Source organism: Pterocles gutturalis, unplaced genomic scaffold (genome assembly GCF_000699245.1).
Source record: "Pterocles gutturalis isolate BGI_N339 unplaced genomic scaffold, ASM69924v1 scaffold1179, whole genome shotgun sequence".
NCBI lineage: Eukaryota > Metazoa > Chordata > Aves > Pterocliformes > Pteroclidae > Pterocles > Pterocles gutturalis.
The window spans coordinates 8,940-33,371 of record NW_010135344.1 but is presented as its reverse complement, the minus strand read 5'-3'; the positions used below and the strand labels follow the sequence as shown (position 1 = coordinate 33,371).

Genomic DNA, 24,432 nt, shown 5'->3' with positions numbered 1-24,432 from the left:
CTTTGAGCAGAGGGGTATGTTTTTAAGAAGCATTTAAATTGACTTAAGCAAGAAGCTGCTTCATCTTGATTTGGAAAGGGTTGTTTCTCATCACTTACGTATTTCTTTCAAAAGATTTTATAAACAACACATGCTCATAATTTCTTCTTCCTTATACACCTCAAATCACGTTACACCCAAGTAAATGACCAATTTATATCCTAAAATGTTAATAAGACTATGTAAGCAAGCAAATTGCCCAGGAGCCCAAAGATACTATAGTCATGAAATGCAACACATATACAAAATTACTTTGGTTCTTTTCTTGAGCTTGCTGGAAGTTTGAAAGAAGTTTGTCTATTCATATTTTCTTTCCAAAATGTCACCTCCGACATGTAATATTTTAAGTTTATATTTCATGGGTATACTGACATAAATTTTTATAGCAAATAACATCTCTCTGTGACATCATGACTTTTCTCATCAAATGTAACAGTCACTCACTTGCCAAATACAAACTTTCACATCTTCTGTAGGGATTGGAATCACAAGGAGATTTTGTAGAATAAAAGCAGCCTGAAAGAAATGAAAGCATCAATATTGTCATCTAGCCATCCCAGTTCAAAAAAACCACATCAGATCTAACAGCACAGTCTACATATTATTCCATTGCTTTAGACATATGTAGAAACACCAAAAGTTTTCATGTTCATGTTGGGAAAAAAAATAATTAGAAGGATATAACCTAAAACCCCTCAATCTTCACCTGGAACAGATGTCAGTGGGGGATGGCACAAGAGAAGGCTGGTAAGAAAAAAAGACAAGGAAGTTATGGAAAAGAAATCACTAGGAAACAAATTTATTATTTTATAAAATATCTTCATCATTGTTCCAGTTCAATCAATCCTGTTGCATAAGCATTACATAACAAGTATTGGAAAAAAAACCCAAGCAGAAAAACCTGGACAACTATTTAAGACCCTTCACGCTATTCTCCTCATGTACTTTTTTTTTAATTATAAAATAATTGGGACAATGTGGGGGACTCATTAGGACATACAAGCACATGTGTTCCAAATATTTTCCTTTATAAATACATAGCTTGTGTTTTTCTAATTTATATTACAAACATTTCACATGCATATGTAGGTGGATTGAAACTACGTTTTTCATATTTTGTCAATCTTTAGTCAAGTCTGTTACGAGACTTCTAAAATGATTTGGAAGTTAAATAGAACAATGAAGCATGGATTCTCAAAAGCATTTTGCACCAATAAATTCAAAAAATTACTTTGGAATATGTAATTAGTTGAGCAACAGAGCTGGGAAGAAACTAACCCACTATTTGTCACAGTTGTTCTTTCTTAGTCATTGGAAAACAAAAAAACCCCTTACAACTAGAGTTGATAAAAAGTTGCAAAAAACATGTACACAGTTAAAAAATAGTATTATACAGCCCTGTGGGCTGTTCTACCAGAGCACAAACTCCAGGTTCTCACAAATAAACCTTAGTGCCTAGGAAAGTTAGATTACCTCGTGTCTGCAATGAAGAGATATTTAGTATGGATCAGGTGATGAGTTTGTACCAAACTGTTCATAAATGGAACAAAACAGCCATTAACATCTGGGCTAATTTGTTATGCCTCAGCAACCTATTTGCCTGAGTAGGAGCTTTCATGCATTCACTTGTATTGTTTAGATCATTTCTGCTTTTACTTTAGTAATCTCTAATTGTTACTTCTTTAGTAATTCTAAATAAGAAGTTAAACATTTATTTTAGTTAGGTAATATTTAACTTACAAAGCAGTAAGTGTTATGGAGCATCAGAAAATAGATATATAGAATTTAGAAAAAGAAAAACTCTTCTCCTTAATGAAAAAAAAACCTGTCAGTCTAAGACAGCAGAAGGACATAACAAACTTACCTCCCTGCGTACCATGCTACATTCAGACTGGTCCAGAAGGATGTTTATCACCGTTCCCCACAGCCCTCCTGAAATGTTCTGGCAACTTTCTGCTAAAGCAATACATCCTGTTTCAAGAGAGGTAAGAGCTGATCCTATTCCAAGTGCTGTAAATCTGACCTAGTACATAGAAGCACAACATAAAGTGATATTACTTACTGTAATAATTTTTAAAATGTCTTACTAATTAAGTTGCATCAACTGAATCTGGAGCTTAAGGGAATAATTTAAAAAGTAACAACCTCTTTTCCTATATTTCTCTGGCCCTATATTCAGAGTTACAACTAAGTATACGTAAAAATGACAGAATCCATAAAACAGATTTTTGAATACTTAAAAATACTACAATGGTCTTCAATATTCTTCACACTTTACCACTTAAAAATAGTTCCATTTAGAAAACTCATATAATTTAACAGATTTGCATCAAATACTTTTGCTCTAAATTTGTAGTTCATGCAAGTATTTCTGCTTTACAGGTAAGTAACAGCAATGTCAATGAAAAATGCCTATGAATCATGATCATGAGTGACTAATGAAAGCACAGAAGACTGAAGATGTAGGGAAGGATTTCTCAGAATATGTTTATATAGAAACATTATCCTTACTCTATTCTAACCTTTTTTAGGATATAGTCTGTAATATTATAAATAATCCAAAACAGTAGTTTCAGTATTAAATAAATAAAATAAAAATAAAATAAAATTAAATTAATTAATGAAACAAAAATTTTGCAAATACTTAAGGGTCAAAATTAGATACCAACTTAACATTGCATTAACTAACCTCAGGGTCTCTATCTACCCATAAAGGAATCAGCCATGTCAGACCTAGCTGAGAAAGAACTTGTTCTTCACCATTATCGTAAGGCAAAGACCAAAGAGATATCCAGTCCTGATTAAAAACAGAAAATAAGAAATTATTTTATAAATCTTCCAATGCCATGCCAGTCTACCAACAGCCTGAGCTACCAATTACATACTAAAACACTTTAAATGCACACAACACTGATATTCCAGGAAGAGGATTTTGATTCTACCTCTATAAACACGTATTTAACCTGCTGACTTCACCTACTGAATAAAATTAAATTTCTGGCTTCTTCATAGAATTAGGTCAGCAGTACTAAAAGGAGATTAAATATTTTACTTGAAATACTGGGATAATTATTTCCATTCAAAATTTACTCCTTACTTTTTTTTTTTATTATTAATATCGGTCTTTCTCTCTTATATTAAACACATGCAGAAAACTACCATAAGAACATGAAATTATTTATCTGATCATAATTCATTCTTTTTCTTCATGCACCTGCCATGTGATTAAATAAAGTCTTGCAGACTACCACATACTACTTACCTGCAGATCCCATGAAATAATACTTGACTTTGCAAACTTCTTTAGCTCAGGTTAAAAAACAAAACAAAACAAAAAACCACATACCTGCAAAATACTCTGTTTAACCACGGCACTGCTCAAACAATGCATTAAGTTCATAATGAATCATGATACCTAAAATTTTATGTATGTGCTTTCTGACCATCTCAGTCCTCTGTATTTTTACACAGTAGATGACCGATGGTTCATTTGGAGCAGCTTATTTTGCATGTATTTTCTCAATACATACAATATTAATAACAAAAAGCACAGTATTTTACAATCTTTGCATTTGGGGAGGGAGGGCATTAAAATACAAAATGAAATACAAAATATAGGTCAGCAAACCACAACCAGTGAAATTATACCATAGCAAACCAACAAAACATTTCAGTAATTCTAGTACATCCTAAGTACAAGCTCTTTTCTCATGTACTGCTACAAACATCCACAAATAACATCTGTCCATCCGTATGAGCTAAAGGATCTTATGTCTAACTTAACAAGGTGGTTCTTTTAATAACAAAGAACCATAATGGTTCACAGTGCTTCTATTGAGTAAAATAATAATTTGCTTTAACTAGTTTTAATTTCAAGTCATTAGAGTGTACATTTTAAGTTACTTTTTTTTTTAATTGTATAACACTGCTTGTACAGAGTAAGAAGGCTAATTTTATATTTCTGTTTCCATAAGATTTGACACTAAATCACGTGACTGTAAACAACAAACAGGATTTAAAATTTCTTTGAGAATACAAATTATTAGCACAGTCTAGACATTAACACTGGTGTACATGCAGATTACAATTTATAGCCACGAAAAAATGCCACTTATCATATGCTACTATACATATTATGCCATGAGACTGATATTAAAAAAAAAAAAAATCAGTTCAAGTCGACTCTTTTTTCTGTGCATTTATGATCTAGTTCTTTGGAGGCCCTAGTCTTCCTGCAATGTACTTAATACTCTGTCCTCCTGCAATTTTAATAAACTTCGTCAGCACTTAATATCTTGAAGGAGGAGTACAGAACTGTAGAAACAGATATCTGGAATTTAGAGAAGCAGGTACACAGCTATTTCTAGTTGCATGTGTGCTTATTCATACTGAAAAGTTTTCACTTGTGGCTATCACAGATATTAAGAAGAGTGAATTTCAATTCTCCAAAATGATTAGACTGATTGAACTTGCTTTAACTGCTTCAGGATGAAGGCCTTTTCTAAACACTCAAAAATTTAGCTCTCAAAATATTTACATGGACACAGAGCACAGATATGAATTTTCCTAGTAAGTAATGATAGCTCCTTTTATAAGTGAGACAATCAATTCTTTCACGTGTACGTATACATTCACATATGTGAAAGAATACACACATGTATGTGTAAACATGTTAGAAAGCCTGTTATCTGTATAAGGCTGAAAAAATAATGATGTTATGAATCCTTAAATTTATTCAGCCTACACAAAATCCTATTTCTCACTTTTTATAGAAAGAAAATTATACCTTATTCTGAAAGACCTTTCTAAGTCCACAGAATTATTTGCAGAATAAGGCTAGAACAGAATCTTCAGCTTTCTTGTATACTATATCCTACCCATTTATCTAACAGCATATAGCAAATAAGACTACCAGATTTTTTTTTTATTTTTACTATCTGTGTACATATATGGTATCTTCCACCACCATATTCAAAAAACTATCATTTAACTTTATCAGTTAAAATATATCTGTGCATAGCCCTCATAAATTACAAGAACAATTGTAATACACTCACTGTATCCTTGGCTTGAGCCATCATTTCATGAGATAAGTGAAGCAAGCAAAGAACTGCGCTTTTTGTAACACCTTTTCCCATGAAGGACATGGCGTTTCCTCCCCATTCAACATAAAACGATGAGATGACCTAGGAACAGGGGTACAAGTTCATGGTAGCTTTGCTGTAAGAAGTATACAGGTAGAGTACAAACTGTCATACACACTACTAAACCATAATCTAAACTTATGAAAAGATGGCAGATTTTTAGCCGAATTTTAAGAATTTATTTATTTATGAGACATTTGATGATGCGATGGTTTCCTATATGGTTAGATTCTGAAGTTCAGTGGTTTTTATTTGCTTCTTCAAATTAAAAATGCAGTCAAGTTTTATAGGTATAATATTTAATAGAAACACTAAAGTTTGGGTTTGAAGGAAACAGTTCATCTATTGTACCCACTTTCTATGCTATGATTGGAATTAAAAATATCATTTATTTTCAAAATTCTGTGCTCAAGAAAAAGGGTCATTTATAACTTTTCTTGTGATTTGAATTGGAATAAATATATCCGCTTTCTATAACAAATTCTAATAAGCAGAAATAGAGGCGACTGGATCATAATGTAAAATAAACTCTCTGAGCAAATATTTTGTCCAGTAATAGTATTTCTTTTGCAAGACAACATCTACAACCTTGGTGCCTTTTTTAGTCTAGACTTCAAACCATACAACTCATCTAATCAAATAGCTCTAAAATATTTATTTCTTCTCAAGAAATCTTGTCAAGCTAAGACTTCCCCCTAAAACACTATAACATTTTTCATTGCAAATATGACTATCAACTGTATATAAACTTTCCACACACTCATCTGGTTACTATTCATATTATTGAGAATCACAAAGGAATTAAAACTACTCTGAGACTTTTTCAAGCCTCTACCAATGCAACAAATACATTTTAGTATTTGAAACTAAAAAGAAAACTTCTAAATGTACCTACATTACTGAATACCTGTAAAACAATCAGAAAGACAGAGCTATGCTTTTCCTACAGTTTTAGGAAGACTAGAGTTTTCAAAAGATGTAATTTTAGGAGCAAAAACTAGCTGTCTATCACATCCATGGACTTAGCAAACAAATAAGAACACTGAAAACAAGAATTAAATTTTGGCCTCACAACAACTTCAGCATCTTGAATTACCTCTTTTGTTTCTCTGTGCTAATAACCTACCTAATGAGTTACTGTTCTTCCCCAGACAACCTCTCACACATGGACTTTGCCTGTGGGAGAATATCTTGTATTTTTCCTCTTTGTGTTTCATTTACTAAAAAAAACACATCTATTTTTTATCTTGCCTAAACTATAGTCACTTTATAGTACCTCATAAACAGGGGATGAAGGCACACAATACAACCAAGTATCATCTCAAGTACAGATACACACCAATCTAGTCTCCATATTTTTGCTATTTAGCAGAAAAAAAAGCATCTTTTCCACACCTATTTCTAGTGGCAATATTCACTAAAAGTACATCCTACAAATAACGATGTCATTAGTTACACAGTACTTTACAAGCATTCAAACTAAAAGCTAAGTTATAACATAAGCTACTTACCTCAAGAAGACCTGTTAAATATTTCTTACAAATTGTGACAGGTTCAACTGCAGAAGAATAGGTACTCCAGTCTGGAAGTGCAGTAACATGAACCATTCCTTGTAATGTTCTCTCCAGTGAAGGTAGCCCATAAAAATGTGGTGCATCTGTTACCCTTAAGCATTGTAGCAGCTTCAGAGCCAGCTCAGTTCTGAAACAGCCTGCAAGTTCCAAGCCCTCTCTGGTTTGATTGAAAAAAAAAACAAAAAAACCAACGACTCTCAACATCAAGCTACATAAAAATCATTTTACGCCTCATTCTTCTTACTGTTAGTCTGCGAGTCTCAGCATCTCAATTAGTTACTATTGTCTTATGCACAGAATAACATGGAATTAAATTTGACATTTCTAGTTTCACCCAGGTTCTGAGAACATAATATTGCATCCAATTATAACAGAGCTGCTTAACCAAAAAAGGACAAATGAGATATAACTCTAATGATTAAGGAGCATGTTAAAGCTCATCTTCTCCTTGCAATCAAATTATCATTTGCTGAAAAAGTGACCACTAGTACCTACCCTTACATGTTTCCTAGTTAATTTCCTAATCTCACTCTGAAAAGGCCTATCTAATGTTGAACTTCACTTCAAGAGGTGTATATTCCATTTTACAGTTTAAAATGACTGAGTCATGATGTAATTACATTCAAATTCTGACCGAGATACAGCAGCAGTAGGTATCATGATACTCAATCAGAATTACACAGGTAGGTCCATTTACACTGTACCTGTCAGTCACTGACATGGAACAAAATAACAACGTGTTAAAAAGACGAATGAGTTCTTTATCCAGTTGCTGCCTGACAGCAGTCTGTATTTCATCTATTTCATCCCACGCTTGGGATTCTGGTCGCACTAGGAGGCCCAAAAGGGATTTTGGCTTCTAAAAGAAAAGAATAACAGTACAGTCACATAATGCATTGCTTAAATCCTATTTTAATACCCACATTAAAGCCATTTTTCTGTTGAGAGCTTACAAAACACACACGTTATAAAAAACAAATTCCATGATCATTTTACTAAAAAGTATTCTGTAAAAAGCACGGTAAAAAATTCCTATAATTACCAGTTACTTGAATCTTGAATTTACTAAATTGAATAAAAGAATATACTGTTAAGGCCTTTAAAATTTCCTGGCATTAAGCCACGATACATTGTATTTTGAAGCATGAAAGAAAAGTCAAAGTTATACACAGCAACAACCTGCCATCAAAAAATAGATCACAAAAAACAAAAAACATATAGCAGAAATATTAGTTCAAGATGTACCTTGTATGCCTCAGTTGCTTGAAAGACTTAAAATCATTTGATATAAAGATTTTTATATTAATTTATTGAATGGGCCATTTATAGGATTCCTCATTAGCTATACAACTTGAAGTACCTGAATTCTACAAGTAATTGAAATCAAGTCTACTAGAATTTATTTTCTAAAATTTTAGACTGTATTTTAAAATGGGAAAATGCACGCGCATGCACACTGTACTTAACATATTATATCCTTTGTAAGACCACGAATGATCTTGCATGCGGGCAGTACACCCTTGCTTTGTGAAGAATAGTACTTTGTAAACTTCTAAAACTGCAGCCATCACTTTTCTTTTTTGGCATTTAACTATTGTTTTTACAGAGTAAGACTGAATTATTATATTTTGACAAATATAATAAAATTGTTTTATGATGTGTTATGATGTTCATTTCCTACTTTATAATTTTACACATCTTAAATAAACATTATGGGATAGAATGGATCTCTCAAATAGAAAACACATGAGTCTAGAAAAACTGAAAAGAAAAAATTGCACTCTTTCAATATTAGACACGCATTTTAGCTACAGTAACTGAACTGTACGCTCATATAACACCTTCCTCATGCTTAGAAAAATATTTTACTTAAACATAACCATTTAAAATCAATACTGAAGTGACAGACCCACTGAAAGCAAAAACTTCTGTCATAACTTTCAGTTCTTGTTCTTACTGCAAGACATATAATGTTCACTTAGATCTCTTTGCCATACAGATGGTTCCAACACACCTCTATGGAGCTTCATCCTTTAAGTTACATAGATAATATGTACGTAGTTATGTAGCTAAGCATACCCTATACAGCTGCATACGTATGCGCACACATATATATGTATAGTTATGTAGCTAACCATAAGTATATATAGTTATATGCATATATAGAGCTCTGCACAACTAACGATAGTTATTTGCCACTATACAATCACATTATCATAGTTAACCATACCAGAGCAAGACACACACAGGTAGATGTTGTTTGCTTTTAGCAAATATACTATTTGAGTTTAGAGAATCAATTCATATAACAAGTAAAGGAGAGAAGGAAAATTACTGTTGTTCAAAGTTAACTTCCCTAAACACAAAAACCGTAGCACTGACCACAAAGTAGTAGACATTAACACCACAAGATCTTCTATTTCTTGCTTTTGTTGAAATAAGTTGTTTTCCTTGAGGAACTCACCAGAAACAAACCAGCCAACCAGTTCACAGTTACATAATTTCTTACAGTCTACAGCTGACCTCTTAGGTATATTCTTACATTTTTAAGCAATGATTTCAGGATCCACTTTAGATGGTTTGACTCCAAACTTGACCTCTGCTCTTTAAGCAATTTGTTTAAAAATCTTAAGACGTCTACTAAAAGCTTCTCATCCTCTGCAGAAGCTGGAAGCACTTGCAGAAACCTGCAATGCAAACAAAAATATTTACTTTGATACTTGTAGCACATTAAAAGCAAGTTTAAGATCTCAGCGTAATAGGACTAAATTCACCTGCAAATGTAGAATCATCCACACTAAACAGGGAATTATATAGAGTAAATACATATATCTACTTACATATAGTATATATGGAATTATATTAATTATATTATACATATTTATTAAATTATCTATTTTTAAATATACTTTTTACATAAGATATGGACTATATTATTATACTTACACACTAGCATACATTTATTGTGTATTATAAAATTGTTATGTATATTTAAAAGTGTATTTACATATAGTAAATATGGAATTGCATATAGTAAAAGGTAGAAAAATCCAAACAGGGCCACAGACAGGAAAGAGAAAGAAGTAATTAGCTATTAACACTAGCAATTAAAAATAATAGCAAAGCATACCTATGCATTTTAAATAAGCCTAATTTTAAAATACAGCATACTAATTTTTTGCAAGTTTTGTATATGTAAATTACAGAATCACATAATCATTGAGGCTGGAAGGGACCTTTGGAGGTCACCTGTCCAACTCCCCTGCTCAAATAGGGCCACCTACAGCCGGTTGCCCACGACCACATCCAGATTGCTTTTGAGTATCTCCAAGGCAGGAGACTACACAACCTCCCTGGGCAACCTGTGCCAGTGCTTGGTCACCTTCACAGTGAAGATTTTCTCATGTTCAGAGGTAACCTCCAATGCTTCACTTCGTGCCCATTGCCTTTGGTCTTGTCACTGGGTACCACCGAAAAGAGCCTGACTCCGTCCTCTTTGCACCCTTCCTTCAGTTATTTACAAACATTTATAAGATCCTCCCTGCCCCAGCCCGGGAGCCTTGTCTTCTCCAGTCTAAAAATTCCCACTAGCTTTTCCTCAGAGGAGAGATGTTCCAGTCCCTTCAACATCTTAGTGGTTCATCAGTGGAGTCTCTCTAGCATGTTCTCGTCTCTCTTGCACTGGGGAGCCCAGAAGCGGACCCAGCACTCCAGGTGTGGCCTCACCAGTGCTGAGTACAAGGAAATGATCACCTCTCTCAACCTGCTGGCAAAACTCCTCCTAGTGTAGTATCTTGCTGCCTCATGTTCAACCTTGTGTCCACCAGGACCCCCAGGTCTTTTCTGAAAAGCTGCTTTCCAGCTTGGTGGCCCCCAGCACACACTGGTGCATGGGGATGTTCCTTCCCAGGTGCAGGACTCTGCAATTCCTTGTTGAACTTCATGAGGTTCCTGTCAGCCCATTTCTCCAGCCTGTCGTGGTCCCTCTGGATGACAGCACAACATGGGATGTATCAGCCACTCCTCCGAGTTTTGAAATATAAGCAAAACTGCTGAGGGTGCACTCTGCCTCATCATCCCAATCATTAATGAAGATGTTGAACAGGACTGGACCCAATATTGATCCCTAAGGCACATGCTAGTTACTGCCTTCCAACTGGACGTCGTAGGGAGGCACTCAGGACCTCAGCCTTTTCAGTGTCCTGCATCACTGGAGCCCATGCCCCATTCAGCAGCAAGCCCACCTTTTTCATAGCCTTCCTTTTGTCACCTATGTACTTACAGAAGCCCTTCTTTTTGCCTTTGACGTCCCTGGCCAGATTCAACTACAGGTGGGCTTTTGGATTTCTTAACTGTATCTCTGCGTGCTTGGGCAGTGTCTCTATATTCCTCCCAAGTTACTTGTTCCTGTTTCCACCCTCTGTAGGCTTCTTTTTTGTGTTTAGCTCTTGCCAGGAGCTCCTTGTTCATCCATGCAGGCCTCCTGGCATTTTTGCCTGACTTCCTGCCCAACGGAACAGACCGTTCTTGAGTGTGGAGGTGGTGATCACTGAATATTAACTAGCTTTCTTGAGCTCTCTTCCCTCCATGACCTCATCGCATCAGACTCTAACAATAAGATCTTTGAAGAGGCTGAAGTCTGCTCTCCTTAAATCCAGCACTGTGATCTTTTTAGCCTCCTTCATCCTCTCAGGATTCTAAACTCTATCACCTCATGGTCACTACAGTCAAAGCTGCCTTAGACCAACACATCCATAACAATCCTTTGCTTGTTTGTATGCATGAAGACCAGCAGAGCACCTCTCCTCGTTGGTTCCTCTGTCACATGGATCAGGAAGTTGTCACTGATGCTCTCCAGGAACCTCCTGGATTTCTTATGCCCTACTGTCTTGTCCCTCCAGCAGATATGAGGAACAATATACACATACATATATCAGAATCAGAGGTACATGGACAATCAATTCCATAAATTTGCAAATATGAAGACAAAGAAATTTACAATTTAAGCATCATAATCTTTAATGGATTTCTGTAGTCAATATGCTTACCTGTTTACTGCTTTTTGCCAAACAAAGCTCTTCAAAGTGGTTCCACAAGACTCAGAACTGTATTTTAATGCAAGTCTGTCATTCAGAATGAAATAACTAAGCCTGATGAGAGCAGCCCTAACATCTCTGTGGGACACTGCCTGAGTGATTGAATTAAAACAATCCTGCAGTCCATAGTTTGTGTGAGTTATTTTGAGTATAAGAATGTCTTCTGAGGATAGTTTTAGCGAGTCTAAAAATCTGAAAAAGCATAAGACAAAAAATGATTAACAGCCGTTATATTTACAAACTTTACAAAATTCAGTGAGTGTTGACTCCTTCACTTCCCAGTTCAAATGAGAAAACAAACCATGAATTGCCTTTAAAACTTATTTTTGTTATCCAATCATTTTTCCTCCTTATTTTCCCCCCTCCAAAAAACCAAAACCCAATAATATTAACAAACAACTCTACCACACTTAAAGCCTGAGCTGTTCGGGTTCTTTGGAAAAATGGCACCTTTCAAAAAGTTACTTGAAAGATACTATTCACATTGTTTGTAACAAACTTTTCCTCCATGCTATTGTAAATGTCGGACACTTAGACTATACTATTTTCCTATTTTCTTTTTAAGAGATTACTTTGGTTTTGCCTCGGGGAACTGAAAATGAAAATGATTTATCAAAACAACAACTGCAAAGTTTCCAATGGTCAGAACCACACTGTTTACTACTAAAACTCTTAGGGCCCTTTAAAGGACACAAGCAAAACTGAAAAACTGTCAAGATGGACAGAGATATAATAGATACAAATATTTCAGTCCTATTAAATCCAGAATCTTCTAAGACATGGTGTTCTGTAGTCTCAAAGAGAGAAATGATGCTTAATCAAGAGCTAACCAAAGGGTGTAAAGAGAATTTTCTTCATGATCTACCATAATTCTTGGTATTACCATTAAAAATAATAATTATTTGAAATTTAAATCCCCAAAGAAAGAAAAAGTAAGTCATGCAACTATAAAGGTGAAAACAGGCAGCTCCCTGAAAAACCACCATGACTACAAATAAAAACAGCCAAACAAGAATATGTTTAAAATTGTTTGAAATTAGTCTGACCATCAAGTTGGATCAAGTTCTAGACTTCATGTATAAATGCAATTTAGGTAAAACATTAGCAGTGACAACATATCTACAGCTTCTTGGGATGTGAACCTTTATGTTTAAAAAGACAGCATTCTCAAACCAGTAACAACTTAAAATGTTATTTGAAGTTGATTTAAACTTGATGGAACACTATTTAATTGAAATATATTAGGATTTAAAATCCAGATAAAATGGCTCACATTTGTGCTTCCTTCTCATAATTTATCAGTTGCAAGAGGTTTTCAATCCCATGGTACCATGACAGATTCCAAGCCATCCTAAGCATATCTGACACGGGTTTCATATTCAAGCACTCAGAAGACAATGGCACCACAACAGTGTAAGGGCTAACTACGTGATGAGCAGCGATCCTGACTGGGAGATGATACCTAATTAAAAAAAAAAAAAAGAAAAAAAAAAGAAAAAAAAAGAATAGTTTTTTAAAAGTAGGGTCTTTTTATTTTTTTTTTTTTAATTAAATGCTCTAATAGAGCAAGCTTCTAAATTAGCAAATACATTTTTTAAACTCTTTTTCAGAGAACACAGATTTGGAGAAAAAACCCCATGGTTAAAAATGCAGACAACTTTGGATTTAACATCAAATGTTTCCCTTCATTCTCCCACCTCCATCCTTCAGGAAGGACAGCAGATGGAAAGAAGCAAAGTTGACTGGAAAAAGACCAAACCAAACCAAAAAAACCCACACATACCTTCTAACAACAGCAACAGGTAAACTGAAGGCACATGGGGCAGTATCATTACTGGTTATGCCATCAGCCCTGCAAGAGATTAAGTTATAGCTATTATTCCCTACTTTAAGCTTTGACTTTCTACTACTGTTACACTTCTTATTTCATTATTATCCATATATAGCTGTATTTTTTCCTCCAGTAAGCTCTTTGGTAACCCATTGATTAATGCATTCATATTAATATGTTTCTTCATGATAATGCAATATTAAGATAGTTCTTAGATCACACATATACAGAATACTTGTTGCAGATGTACTGTACATAAAGATTAAAGATAACATACCAAAGCATATGTTTATTGCCTTTTTTCTACTAGAGAAAAAAATGCATTATAATTTTTTCAGTATATTTCAGATATATGAATTCTAAAAGCATATTTTCTCTGAAGTATATGCACATTTCAAACAATAAAATATAGTGAACTGAGACCTGTTGCTTTAAGGACAACGGCTACACTTATAAGAGAAAGTAAATAGAAGAATTCTGATTAAGTTTAAAAAAAGATGCTTACAGACAGCTATTTGATTTGTGTAGTTTTCATTTATGGATTACAGACCAGTGAGGGTTTTTTGAAAATTAAAGTAGACAAAATTAACCCTGAGGTACAAAATATTTATACTGCAAAAATATACAGAGTATGCCATTAAATAACTGGTTTTTCATACCACGTTTCTGTTCTTGCTACTTCATCAAACAACAGAAGACAAAGCAATACCGTAGTTTCACTTAAAACAGCACGATCATTTTGGAGTATCAAGGAAACTGAATAAAATAAAGACATTTAAAAATGCATTAGGAAAACATTGACATTTAATACTACATAGAAGGACACTGGTTAAAAACAACTAATTTCCACAGTGACTTGGCCAATATCTTCAACAGATGCCACAATATGGGCAACACTAGCACACAATGATTTCTCTTTTTAAATTTTAGGAACTTCTTAAGAAGGCTTTTGATTAAATGTTTAACCATATTTCACATATTTTCTTTCCATGCATGAATTAAAGTCAAAATAGAATCTTGACCTCTGAACAGCAAAATCAGTAATGACGATTGCTGCGCTAGGGACAGACGAACAACCGTGTCAGCATACACAAGTTTGCGTAAGAGTGTCAGACATGGTAACACTATGGATTCCATAACCTGCAGGAACAGAGAAAAAAAATATAGATAACAATTAGGATAATGGATTAAGATATACTTAAAACAATAATGCTATGAAGCAACGTATTCTGTTATTTATAGTAGAGAAAACCAGAACTGTCTTAGACAAGCACATTTCATCCAGATGATTACTGCATATCCATTAGAAAAATATTTATTCACTTCTGGTTTTATTTTATTTGTAATTGATGATCTTTTTATTGGTGTTTGACATCATAACACAATTATAACATTGCTTCCAAAATATATATTTTTAAGAAGCATATACGCGAGCTGAAGGTGCAGCTCCCCAAATATTTATCCCCAAAGTCCCCAAATATTTACAACCATATAAACTTACTAATTTTTTAACATGCAAATAGCCTATTGTATCACATTTATTTTCTGGGTCCAATCTTTCAGATTGGGAAACTTAAGAAGGGAAAGCAGCTTGCTAAAAGTTAAAGTATCAGTGAGTGGCCAAAAATATTATCAAAGTCACTAATCCTAAGAATGAGAAGACAGTATGTCTTTCACAGTACCATTACTTTGCTTTTCTGAGGTTCTGTCTTTAAATTTTGTTTTGCAAACTGCATCATCAAATACAGTTTAGTTTAATATTGAATAAATATTGAAGTATGGAGTCTTTTGCACAGCTATATATAAAGTCTATTTAAATGGTGTTTTTCCCATCTACTACTTCCTTTATCCTTTTCTCAGTAGCCAGTTTTCTAAGAATATGCAAGGTTTTTTTGTTTGGCTTTTGTTAGTTTTTCTTTTCTATTGACTTTAGGATGAAATCAAAAATCATTTGATAGGAGAACCAGAATCCAGGCTAGAATCCCTTAGGATAGTGTCCTGATGACTTATTTAATCAAACCTGCATGGTCTTTCTTTGCCCCAATGAAACTAGCACTACTTTGTGTGTAGACTAATCTATATCAAAGAAAGGGTAAACAGTTCTCCTACTCCATTTATTATCTGTTCTGGTGGATAACTCATTTTCTTGCGAAGTAGTTTGAACTCAAGGTTCCTTAGGATGGGACTTCTACCGGTTGTGTTCAAGAGACAGGAGTAAGACTGCTTAGTTATTCTGCAGAGGAAACATTTTACAGGTATTTTACAGAGCAGAGCATTTGAGATCCAAAACTCCTATCAGAACAGAGCCAACAAACAAATTTCTGAATGCCAGCACTTGAGTAAGTGGAATTTCATATACAGCTGTTGGGTTACACTCTCCTGCTGACTTAATCTAAACCATTCATTGTTCAGCATGTGCAAGTTCAGACTTCTCCTCTAAAATATTCTGCAGTTTTCATCATGTAAAGTTTGAACATCCTGTTTAGTATAAAGATACTATGTTCCACAAGCCACATATGCAAAAGAAAGGTGTCACAGTCCCTACAGAGTTGTTGCCTGTGTCCTTCCTGGACTAAAGTTTATAAAGGGCTAAAAACACTATTTTAAAGTTTATCCTAGACTCTTACCTGGCTATGAAGGATCTGCTTAAGGTAATATAATTCCCATGCTTGTACTTCTGTATTGTTAAGTAATTATTCTAATATCTACTCACTATCCAAAACAAAACATTAGTTGCATTACTCTGTATCTCTAAAAAAAGTATGATAAAAAAAGCAACATTAAAAAAAAAGGGTAAAAAAACCTCAAGAACCCAATATTTCAATATCTCCACCTGGGTTTCAGTGGTTTACAAAAGTACTCATATCAAGCTATCATAAACTGGACTAGACATTCCTCAGTGCTACAGGGATAAAATAATCTTAGATACTGATAATCTGTAAAAAAAAAAAAATTCCCATTACCGAAGAAGAATGCAATTGCCATTAGTTTGAAAAATAACAGGAATTCCACTAAGTATCAAGCAGTTCCTTTCTCCTGTACATTTTTGAGAAAGAAATAATTATTATACAAAAATTCTTAGTTTCTTAAAATAACTCAAGGTTTGGACTGCTCGACTGCTATAACAATATTATGCAAGCAAACTAGGAAATAGGCAAGAAGTTTATCCAGTGAAGTGATGTTGAGCAACTTACAGCCTAAATAAGCTTGAATAAAATTATTTCAAATAATGAATTTCAGAAAAACTCAAGCATCAGATTAGACATATTACAAAAACAGAAAGATTGGTCATCTACAACAAATATACACTCAACTCTAAATGTGATCTTATCTCCCAAGACCCTCCTTGGTGAGATGATCATCTATTGGTCAGAAAACAACTCATGCCTGAAACTCAATCTGACACACTGATTCTCATTTACAATACGATCTTATTTTTAATTATAATTTGCTTCAGGAGAGTTTAGAGACTATAATACACAATATAGCACTTTAAGGTCATTAATTTTTTTTTTTGTCTATGCTGAGAAAGGTTCAGGGGAGTTCTGGTATATTTCAGAACCACACCAAACACAGTTAGTTCTCTGGCTAGCTATTCTCATAGGTAGCCAAACCAAACTTCTTTAATCAAGAGAATCTTAGCATTACCAAAAATATAAAAAAAAAATACATATTGCAATTACTAATTGTTATTAAGCATTTGTATTCTGTGCAGAACGAATGCACAAAAAATTAGGGCTAAAAGTGCAGAAAAAGAATGTTACTACTGCCATGTCGTGCAATGCTTGCAAAAGTACTTGTGACAATAGATTTACCTTGCCATCCACATGTATATATTCATTAAGGTAAGCCAAAATCTTTTCTATCACACCCAACTTTTTCACAATGCCATGCATTCTGGTATCTGTAGGAAAAACACAGGATAGTAACAATCACTGTTTCTGCACCAGTTTAAGCTTAAGCTTCCTTCTGCAAGATCACAAACTCTTGCTGTTGAGAACAAGTTTCTAAAACCGCCAATCAACAGAACAAGTACAGCTCTTGCTCTACCAAGGCAAGCCTCCTCCAAGTCTTGTTATTTGACTACAGTAGCCTCTTGAATAGTAGACTGTTAAATATCTTACATAACCTCCCATGAGAGCTCTATGTTCCACAATTACAGTGATCCCTAGTGCAACTCAATTTCAGTCAAATGAGGATTTCACTTGTAATATTTAAAAAGTCTTCAACAGCTTAATGGAACTAAAAATGGTATTTACTCAATCACCATGAGAGTATTTTCCACTCATCTCATCCTTCAGAGCATCTGGTTTAAGAACGCTCAACAACAAAAAAGCTATGTCATTTGGATTGGTTGGGTTTGTTGGTTTTTTTTAAATAGTTACAAAGTGATCCTTTGTATGAAACTTGTCCTGCACTTTTTCCTTTACAATTTCATCCTATGCTATGCTTCATATCATCTTTTGACACCTGAAAACTCTGGGAGTCATAAGTATACGTATTTTATGAGACAAAGTAGACATTTCCACATTTTTGTGATCTTTTTTCTGTCAAGAAAAAACGTTAATATTATCTAAGACCTCACCTTCCCATGGTGAAAAACTTATGATCTATCATCAGGATTTGAGTTCCTTGAAGAAAACATACTTGAATCAGAGTTTGAGTAGGTAGAGGACAAACATCCTGGTTTGAAACTCTACAGTTATAACCCTGCACAGAGTCAAATAATGCTCTGTGCAAGATTGCTTATTTGCATCTTAATTCAATCAGATCTTCTTTAACAGAATTCATAATTTTTCCCCATGCAATCAACACAACTATAAAAAAAACACTTGTGATGCAGATTTATGATCAGAAGCTTAAATCATAAAGAGTAAAAGTAGGAATGCTTTCCTTGCAAACATATTAGATGAAATGCCACAGGGAATCTGCCTCTTGATATTGAAAGAGGGTATAATCATGAACGTTTAGCTTGCGTTTACTGAACCCTCATTCACACAAATGACATTTCAATACATGTTAAGTGTAGTTACTACTTAGGCTAACTCAAAATGGAAGAAGAAATACTTCACTAAGTATGAAATACCTTTATCAAGCCTGTATAATCTATAGAATTAACTTTCCTAATTAAAATACAAGACTGCCAAAAATATACATCTCTTTTATATAGACCATCACCTCCCTCACTCAGAACTGAGTATCTGAGCTAGTAATAGCAAAAAATTTGCAGCACCATTAGTTCTGGGACAGATCAACAAACTGACAAACATTAAAAAGGAAAAGCAGAAAAAACAGCTCTTATAGAGCCTACCAAATTCAGCTTACTCCTTTATTACCCAAGGGAGCTGTTTTTTTAAATAGTAAGAGCACTATTTCTTGAGGGCAATAACAACAAATAACTACTTTTTATTTGACTTGGTAGATTATCCACAATAGTGTTTAAATTCTGGTCCAACAAAATAGATGAAAACTACAAAGAGCACCCTTAGCAGAAACATACAGAAAACCTAACAAAACTGAAAGCTCACACAATGACCAGCACATAAATACAATTTTTCTGAACAATTTTACCTTCTAAAATGATAGCTAGCTGCTCAGCTGCAGACTTCCGTAAAACTAGGTCAACAGCATCAGAAGTCAAGAGGTCATACAGCTTTTCAACAGTTTCTGTCTAAAAGTAAAACTATATTAGATTTACATCCAGTATGCTATTATAAAACAAGGCAAACAGACAAATTTCCTAACAGAAAGCAGAAAATAAAAAGGTCTAAATTCCCTATTAGAATGTATTTTATTAGATTCCACATTCAGGCAGTAACAAAGGATTAGGTTATAAACTTTTTGCAAGAAATCTCTAATAATAGAACCACAGAGTCATAGAACGGTTTGGGTTGGAAGGGACCTTAAAGATCACCTAGTTCCAACCCCACTGCCACGGGGAGGGACACCTTCCACTAGACCAGGTTGCTCAAAGCCTCATCCAGCCTGGCCTTGAACACCTCCAGGGATGGGGCATCCACAGCTTCCCTGGGCAACCTGTTCCAGTGTCTCACCACCCTCACAGTAAAAGGTTTATTCCTTCTATCTAATCTATATCTACCCCCTTTCAGATTAAAACCATTACCCGTTGTCCTATCCTGTGGAATATAACAGTAGCTTCTAGTGTACAACAGAAGCATATTTCTAACAAATAATGCTTCATTTACACAGGACTACAGAAAGCTCAACACTACACAGAAATGGAATATGCTTCTAAGTCTGTGAAGGGGACTGACTTTGCAATGGGTTTAGAGATATTTAAATAATCCAACATATCAATCCAAATTTCAGGTCCTAACTTTTTGAAGGATGTAGGGGAAAAGTATAAATGAGTGGTCAGAATAATTTTTTTCTGATAGCATCTTAGCATTTGTTTAACATATTGTTTTTGATCTGAAAGCATTGAAGGTAAAGGAAGGAAGGGGAATGGACAGGAGATGATAAAAAAGATTAAAAAAAGAGAGGTAAATTTTTGCATAGGTCAAATACGATTTTTTTTTCACTTTGCAAAAACAGCAGTATTAAGAAAACATAGACATAAATTTATCATCTGTTTTAGAATATTTCATACTAAAAATTATTTGTCCCTGTTTCAGTAAAAATTGATTTTGTTGGGGGAAACAAGCTCTATGTGAGAAAAATCAGACTCTACCCAAGCACAATGAAATTTTTGTAAACAGAGTAGGCCTGTGCTCTCTGTACTCAAGTTAAGCCTTGCTATTAACGTATCTGCAGAGTGAAAAAAAAAAAAAAAGGAATTCTTTTCTTATTGTTGCATATGGTAGCACAAAAACTACCATTTAAGTTCACATGGAAATAATATACCAATGGATTTCTTTTTATGAATCAAGGCAATTTGTATTAAATATTGCAACCTTCAAAAAGTGATAACTTCAGTGACTGGGCAGGTAGAAGAGCTGATCATTGACACAGTATTTAGACAGAGTTTACTCACCTTAAATATTGACTCCATTTTATTATCCAATTTTAGCTCAATAGCTCTTTCTATAATAAATAAGTTTGAAATGTTGGAAAGCACACTACCATGCAGATGCGGGCGTTTCAAGTTTGCCCCTTCCTCATTCAAAAGATGGAATGTTAAATGTTTAAGTGCTATAGAACGAACCCTAAAGGAGTAAACAATTAAAATAAATATATAAAGACCTCATACTGGAAAACTAGCTGTATAGTTAAAAACTAATTGGTTTAAAAAAATTAATATGGGGGGAGAAGCACTTACTCAACTCAGTATTGGTTAAATCTACCCTTCAAAACAACCCACTGCATAATAATCAGTTGTTTTTTAGAGCAGACATTTTTATCATCATCATTAGAAAATGCGATGAAATGCTACAGGGAGCTACTTACAACTGCTTTTTTGAGAACAGAAGACGCAGAGCGGCCCGTAGTCTAGTAGTACTAGGGAGAATACCCTCTCCTTTGTCAGAGGTTGTTTCACTCAAAGTGAGGATACAGTTACCTAGAGTATCTTCTGTGTCAGCATAACCCTAAAACAAACAAACAAACAAAAATGTCTAAAATTAAAAAAATCTGCTTACTACCTTATCAAATCAGACAAGGTAATTCCCCTTTTAGGTACTACGGGATGGTGGGGAAAGAGCAACACTCCCCCCAAAAAAGCAATAACTTTTAAGAAAACATGCAATTTCTGCAGATTAAGATTCTTCCATAAAAACAATTTTTAAAATTAATAAATGATCCTGTAAACAAATCAAAATAAAGATTTTTCAGTGGCCCAGAGGTACTTCGACCTACAGCTTTAACCTTCTGTCTGCTAACATGATGCTGCTATGCAAGGTCAGTTTCCATTTCAATAAACAAAATTCAGTCCCTACAAGAACATTACTTCTAAACCTTAAATCCTACGTATTTTCAGATATTTAGTCAAAGCATTTTCATGCATATCTAAGACAAACCAGAAGCAGTTATGTCAAGTAATGATACTGCAAACATTTTAACGGAGTAAAATACAAGACATTTTATATGCATAGGTAAAACAGGACTCCGGTATGTTCTGCTCAAGTATCTGTGGTATGTAACCACTACCATCTATAGACTAGAGGAAAATTCAACTCACAAAAAATAGAGCAGGGATAAATTCCTTCTTACATGTTTAGCCTACAGCTTATATTAAACCCCCACCTATTTAATACTGAATATCAATTGAAGAGATGTATGTGGGCAGCACAGAAAAGCTGACATTACTGAGCAAGAAAGTTCTAAAGTAACCTTTCTCCCACCACTTTCAAGTTCTCAGTGTATTTCCTCTACATATTTTTCTGTCTGAGCCTTCTGTTTCATGGCAAATCTTATTCACTATTTCTCCACATTTTTGCCTTGATTTTTGTGCAGTTTGTGCAAGGGTTTAAGTTACATAAGCAGTTTTTTCAACTTATGGTAATAACAAGGTGCAGGCAATGAATTAATATATAGCAGTGATACAAATAAGTAAGTATAACTATCAAGAGTGATATTTTTGGAGAAAAAAAGACAAAAAGTACACTTGGATGTACTAGCTAAGTTAAACAAAAGACAGAAATAAGGCAAAAAAACAGACAACAAGGAAAACAGACACCAGATAGGTGCAGAAAAATACCTAATCTGGAAGACCAGAGTCAGATCATAGAAAAGAAATTTCTAGCACTAGAGAAAAAAAAAATAAAGAATTTGGATGGAGCCATTACACTGAAAATCAGACTGAGAAAGGCAAAAGTTCCCATTAGATGAAGCCAAGAGTAAAGACAACAAAAAGAAAATTTGCATATTGTTACAGGTATGAAGACTACAGTCTAAGGATAATGCTGACTGTTGATACTTCTATAATATCGGAAACTAACCAAAAAAACAAACAGCAAAATATACATAAAATACAGCTTACACCTATTGCTATTTATTGAGAGCATATTTGATCAGAAAACTACATAATCATTACAGAGGAGCTACAATTTTCAAATGTAAGATATGTGGGACATTCTAATAATTATTAGCTAATTTTAAAAAGTGTGCAATGTTTTAATCTATACTTGGATTATCCACTCATGTCTTCAAACCATTTAAGTCCCAGTCAATACTTGCTGATTTCTACTACAACATTTGAAAGTTTCACATTCTACTAATACCAGGCTAAAATTTGTCTACAAATTCAAAGTAGTAACTTTGAGTGTTATTAGGACCCCTGTAAAACATTTCTCCATTTGATATGCGATAAAACAAGCCTGTAGGTATCTTACTGCTAATCTATCTTCCACCTGCTACTTAGGTGAATATTCTGTTTGTTGTTTAACATGACAGTGTTGTTGTTTACATGATTTCATACATCAAATTTAGATTAAAGTACTTAGAAGTACCTGTAAAACAGGAACGATGGGACAGAGGGCCTCAATAAACTTGTTCCAAGTCAATACAGCCATTACTAATCGTCCTTGCAACAGATAAATCAGAATGGCCTTGGCTGCGGAGTTCACCTGCTCAGTAACAAAAAAAAAAAAAAAAAGAAACTAATGCAACCACTGATGTGTCTACCTCAGTTAGACAATGCTGTCAATTAGAAATTATATACAAAAACATCCCAAAGAGGAAGGATCTCCAGAAAAAATACTGCCACAGCAGAATGCTACTTTTAAATTGTCAGTCACACTAAACTCTAAGTTGTTAGAAAAGCCTCTCAGAGAAAACACACAAACTGTTCTGCCTAAATAGCACCCAATCATTTTCCCCTTAAGAACTCTTTGTCTTTTCTGAAATTAATCACTTCTTCGACTTCTACACCTATTGGTCTCTCTATCGTGCAGGTAAAACAAATTCTGCTTCTTTTCTTTCCTCACCCTACATTTCCAGGGCATTTCATTCCCAGTCTTTGTGATATGGTTCTGAATATACAGGAAGAAAAGAGACTTGAAGCCTCTTAAATGGTCATTTCGCTTTCTTGAGGCAAACACTCAAACTAAGAAGATTATAAAATATTTCAAATTGTACATTAATTCATCTGAAGCTCTTTATCAAAAAGGAAAAAAGGTATATGATACAGTGCTTAATAATGTATCCTGTATACAGTATGCAATGTAAATACTTTAAAATTGCATATAGTATACAAGCTAATATTACTACTACAGTGGGAACAGCAGGAAAAAAAACAGCTTCTCAGAATTCACTCTTCCTTAACATAGGGTAAAAACACCTACCTTTAGAAACTAAAAACCTGCATTTGATGCCAGAGATAAAAATCCTCTCACCCCAGACAACAAGAACAGCCTTTAATAATATCACTCTAGCTTATCGTTAAAAGAGTGGATTTGTAAAATCACGTGGTAAATCTTAAGCCCAACCTTGGAATACAACGTTCTTCTCATTGTCACATGCCTGAAAGAATAAACTGATGCTTTATGAAGACTTAAGTAGCAGATATACATCCAAGAAGTAAAAAAAACCCAAACCTTGTAATGATCTTCAATGTATATTTTGTTAGAAGAATAATAACAATGTATAAGGTAAAGAGAACAAAATAAGATAAATCATAGAAGAGAATAGAATCATTAAGGTTGGAAAAGACCTCAAGGATCATCAAGTCCAACCGTCAACCCACACCACCTAACCCACTAAACCATGTCCCTAAGCACCACATCTACACGTTTCTTGAACACCTCCAGGGATGCTGACTCCACCACTTCCCTAGGCAGCCTGTTCCAATG

At 34.3% G+C, this 24,432-nt stretch overlaps 1 protein-coding gene across 1 annotated transcript in view; it reads right to left on the bottom strand.

The window, feature by feature from the left end:
• The window catches only part of RTTN (rotatin), a gene marked incomplete at both ends in the record, with an annotated part of 56,952 nt that overhangs the window by 24,174 nt on the left and 8,346 nt on the right, over positions 1-24,432 (bottom strand). The window contains 18 exons of the mRNA XM_010081831.1: positions 484-555; positions 1,904-2,062; positions 2,729-2,836; positions 5,097-5,225; positions 6,695-6,914; positions 7,462-7,616; positions 9,300-9,444; positions 11,806-12,045; positions 13,127-13,315; positions 13,637-13,687; positions 13,772-13,773; positions 14,331-14,440; positions 14,707-14,824; positions 17,500-17,588; positions 19,256-19,355; positions 20,679-20,850; positions 21,092-21,231; positions 23,092-23,208. Coding sequence (XP_010080133.1) covers positions 484-555; positions 1,904-2,062; positions 2,729-2,836; positions 5,097-5,225; positions 6,695-6,914; positions 7,462-7,616; positions 9,300-9,444; positions 11,806-12,045; positions 13,127-13,315; positions 13,637-13,687; positions 13,772-13,773; positions 14,331-14,440; positions 14,707-14,824; positions 17,500-17,588; positions 19,256-19,355; positions 20,679-20,850; positions 21,092-21,231; positions 23,092-23,208 — 2,316 coding nt within the window. The remainder of the gene's footprint in view (positions 1-483; positions 556-1,903; positions 2,063-2,728; positions 2,837-5,096; positions 5,226-6,694; positions 6,915-7,461; positions 7,617-9,299; positions 9,445-11,805; positions 12,046-13,126; positions 13,316-13,636; positions 13,688-13,771; positions 13,774-14,330; positions 14,441-14,706; positions 14,825-17,499; positions 17,589-19,255; positions 19,356-20,678; positions 20,851-21,091; positions 21,232-23,091; positions 23,209-24,432) is intronic.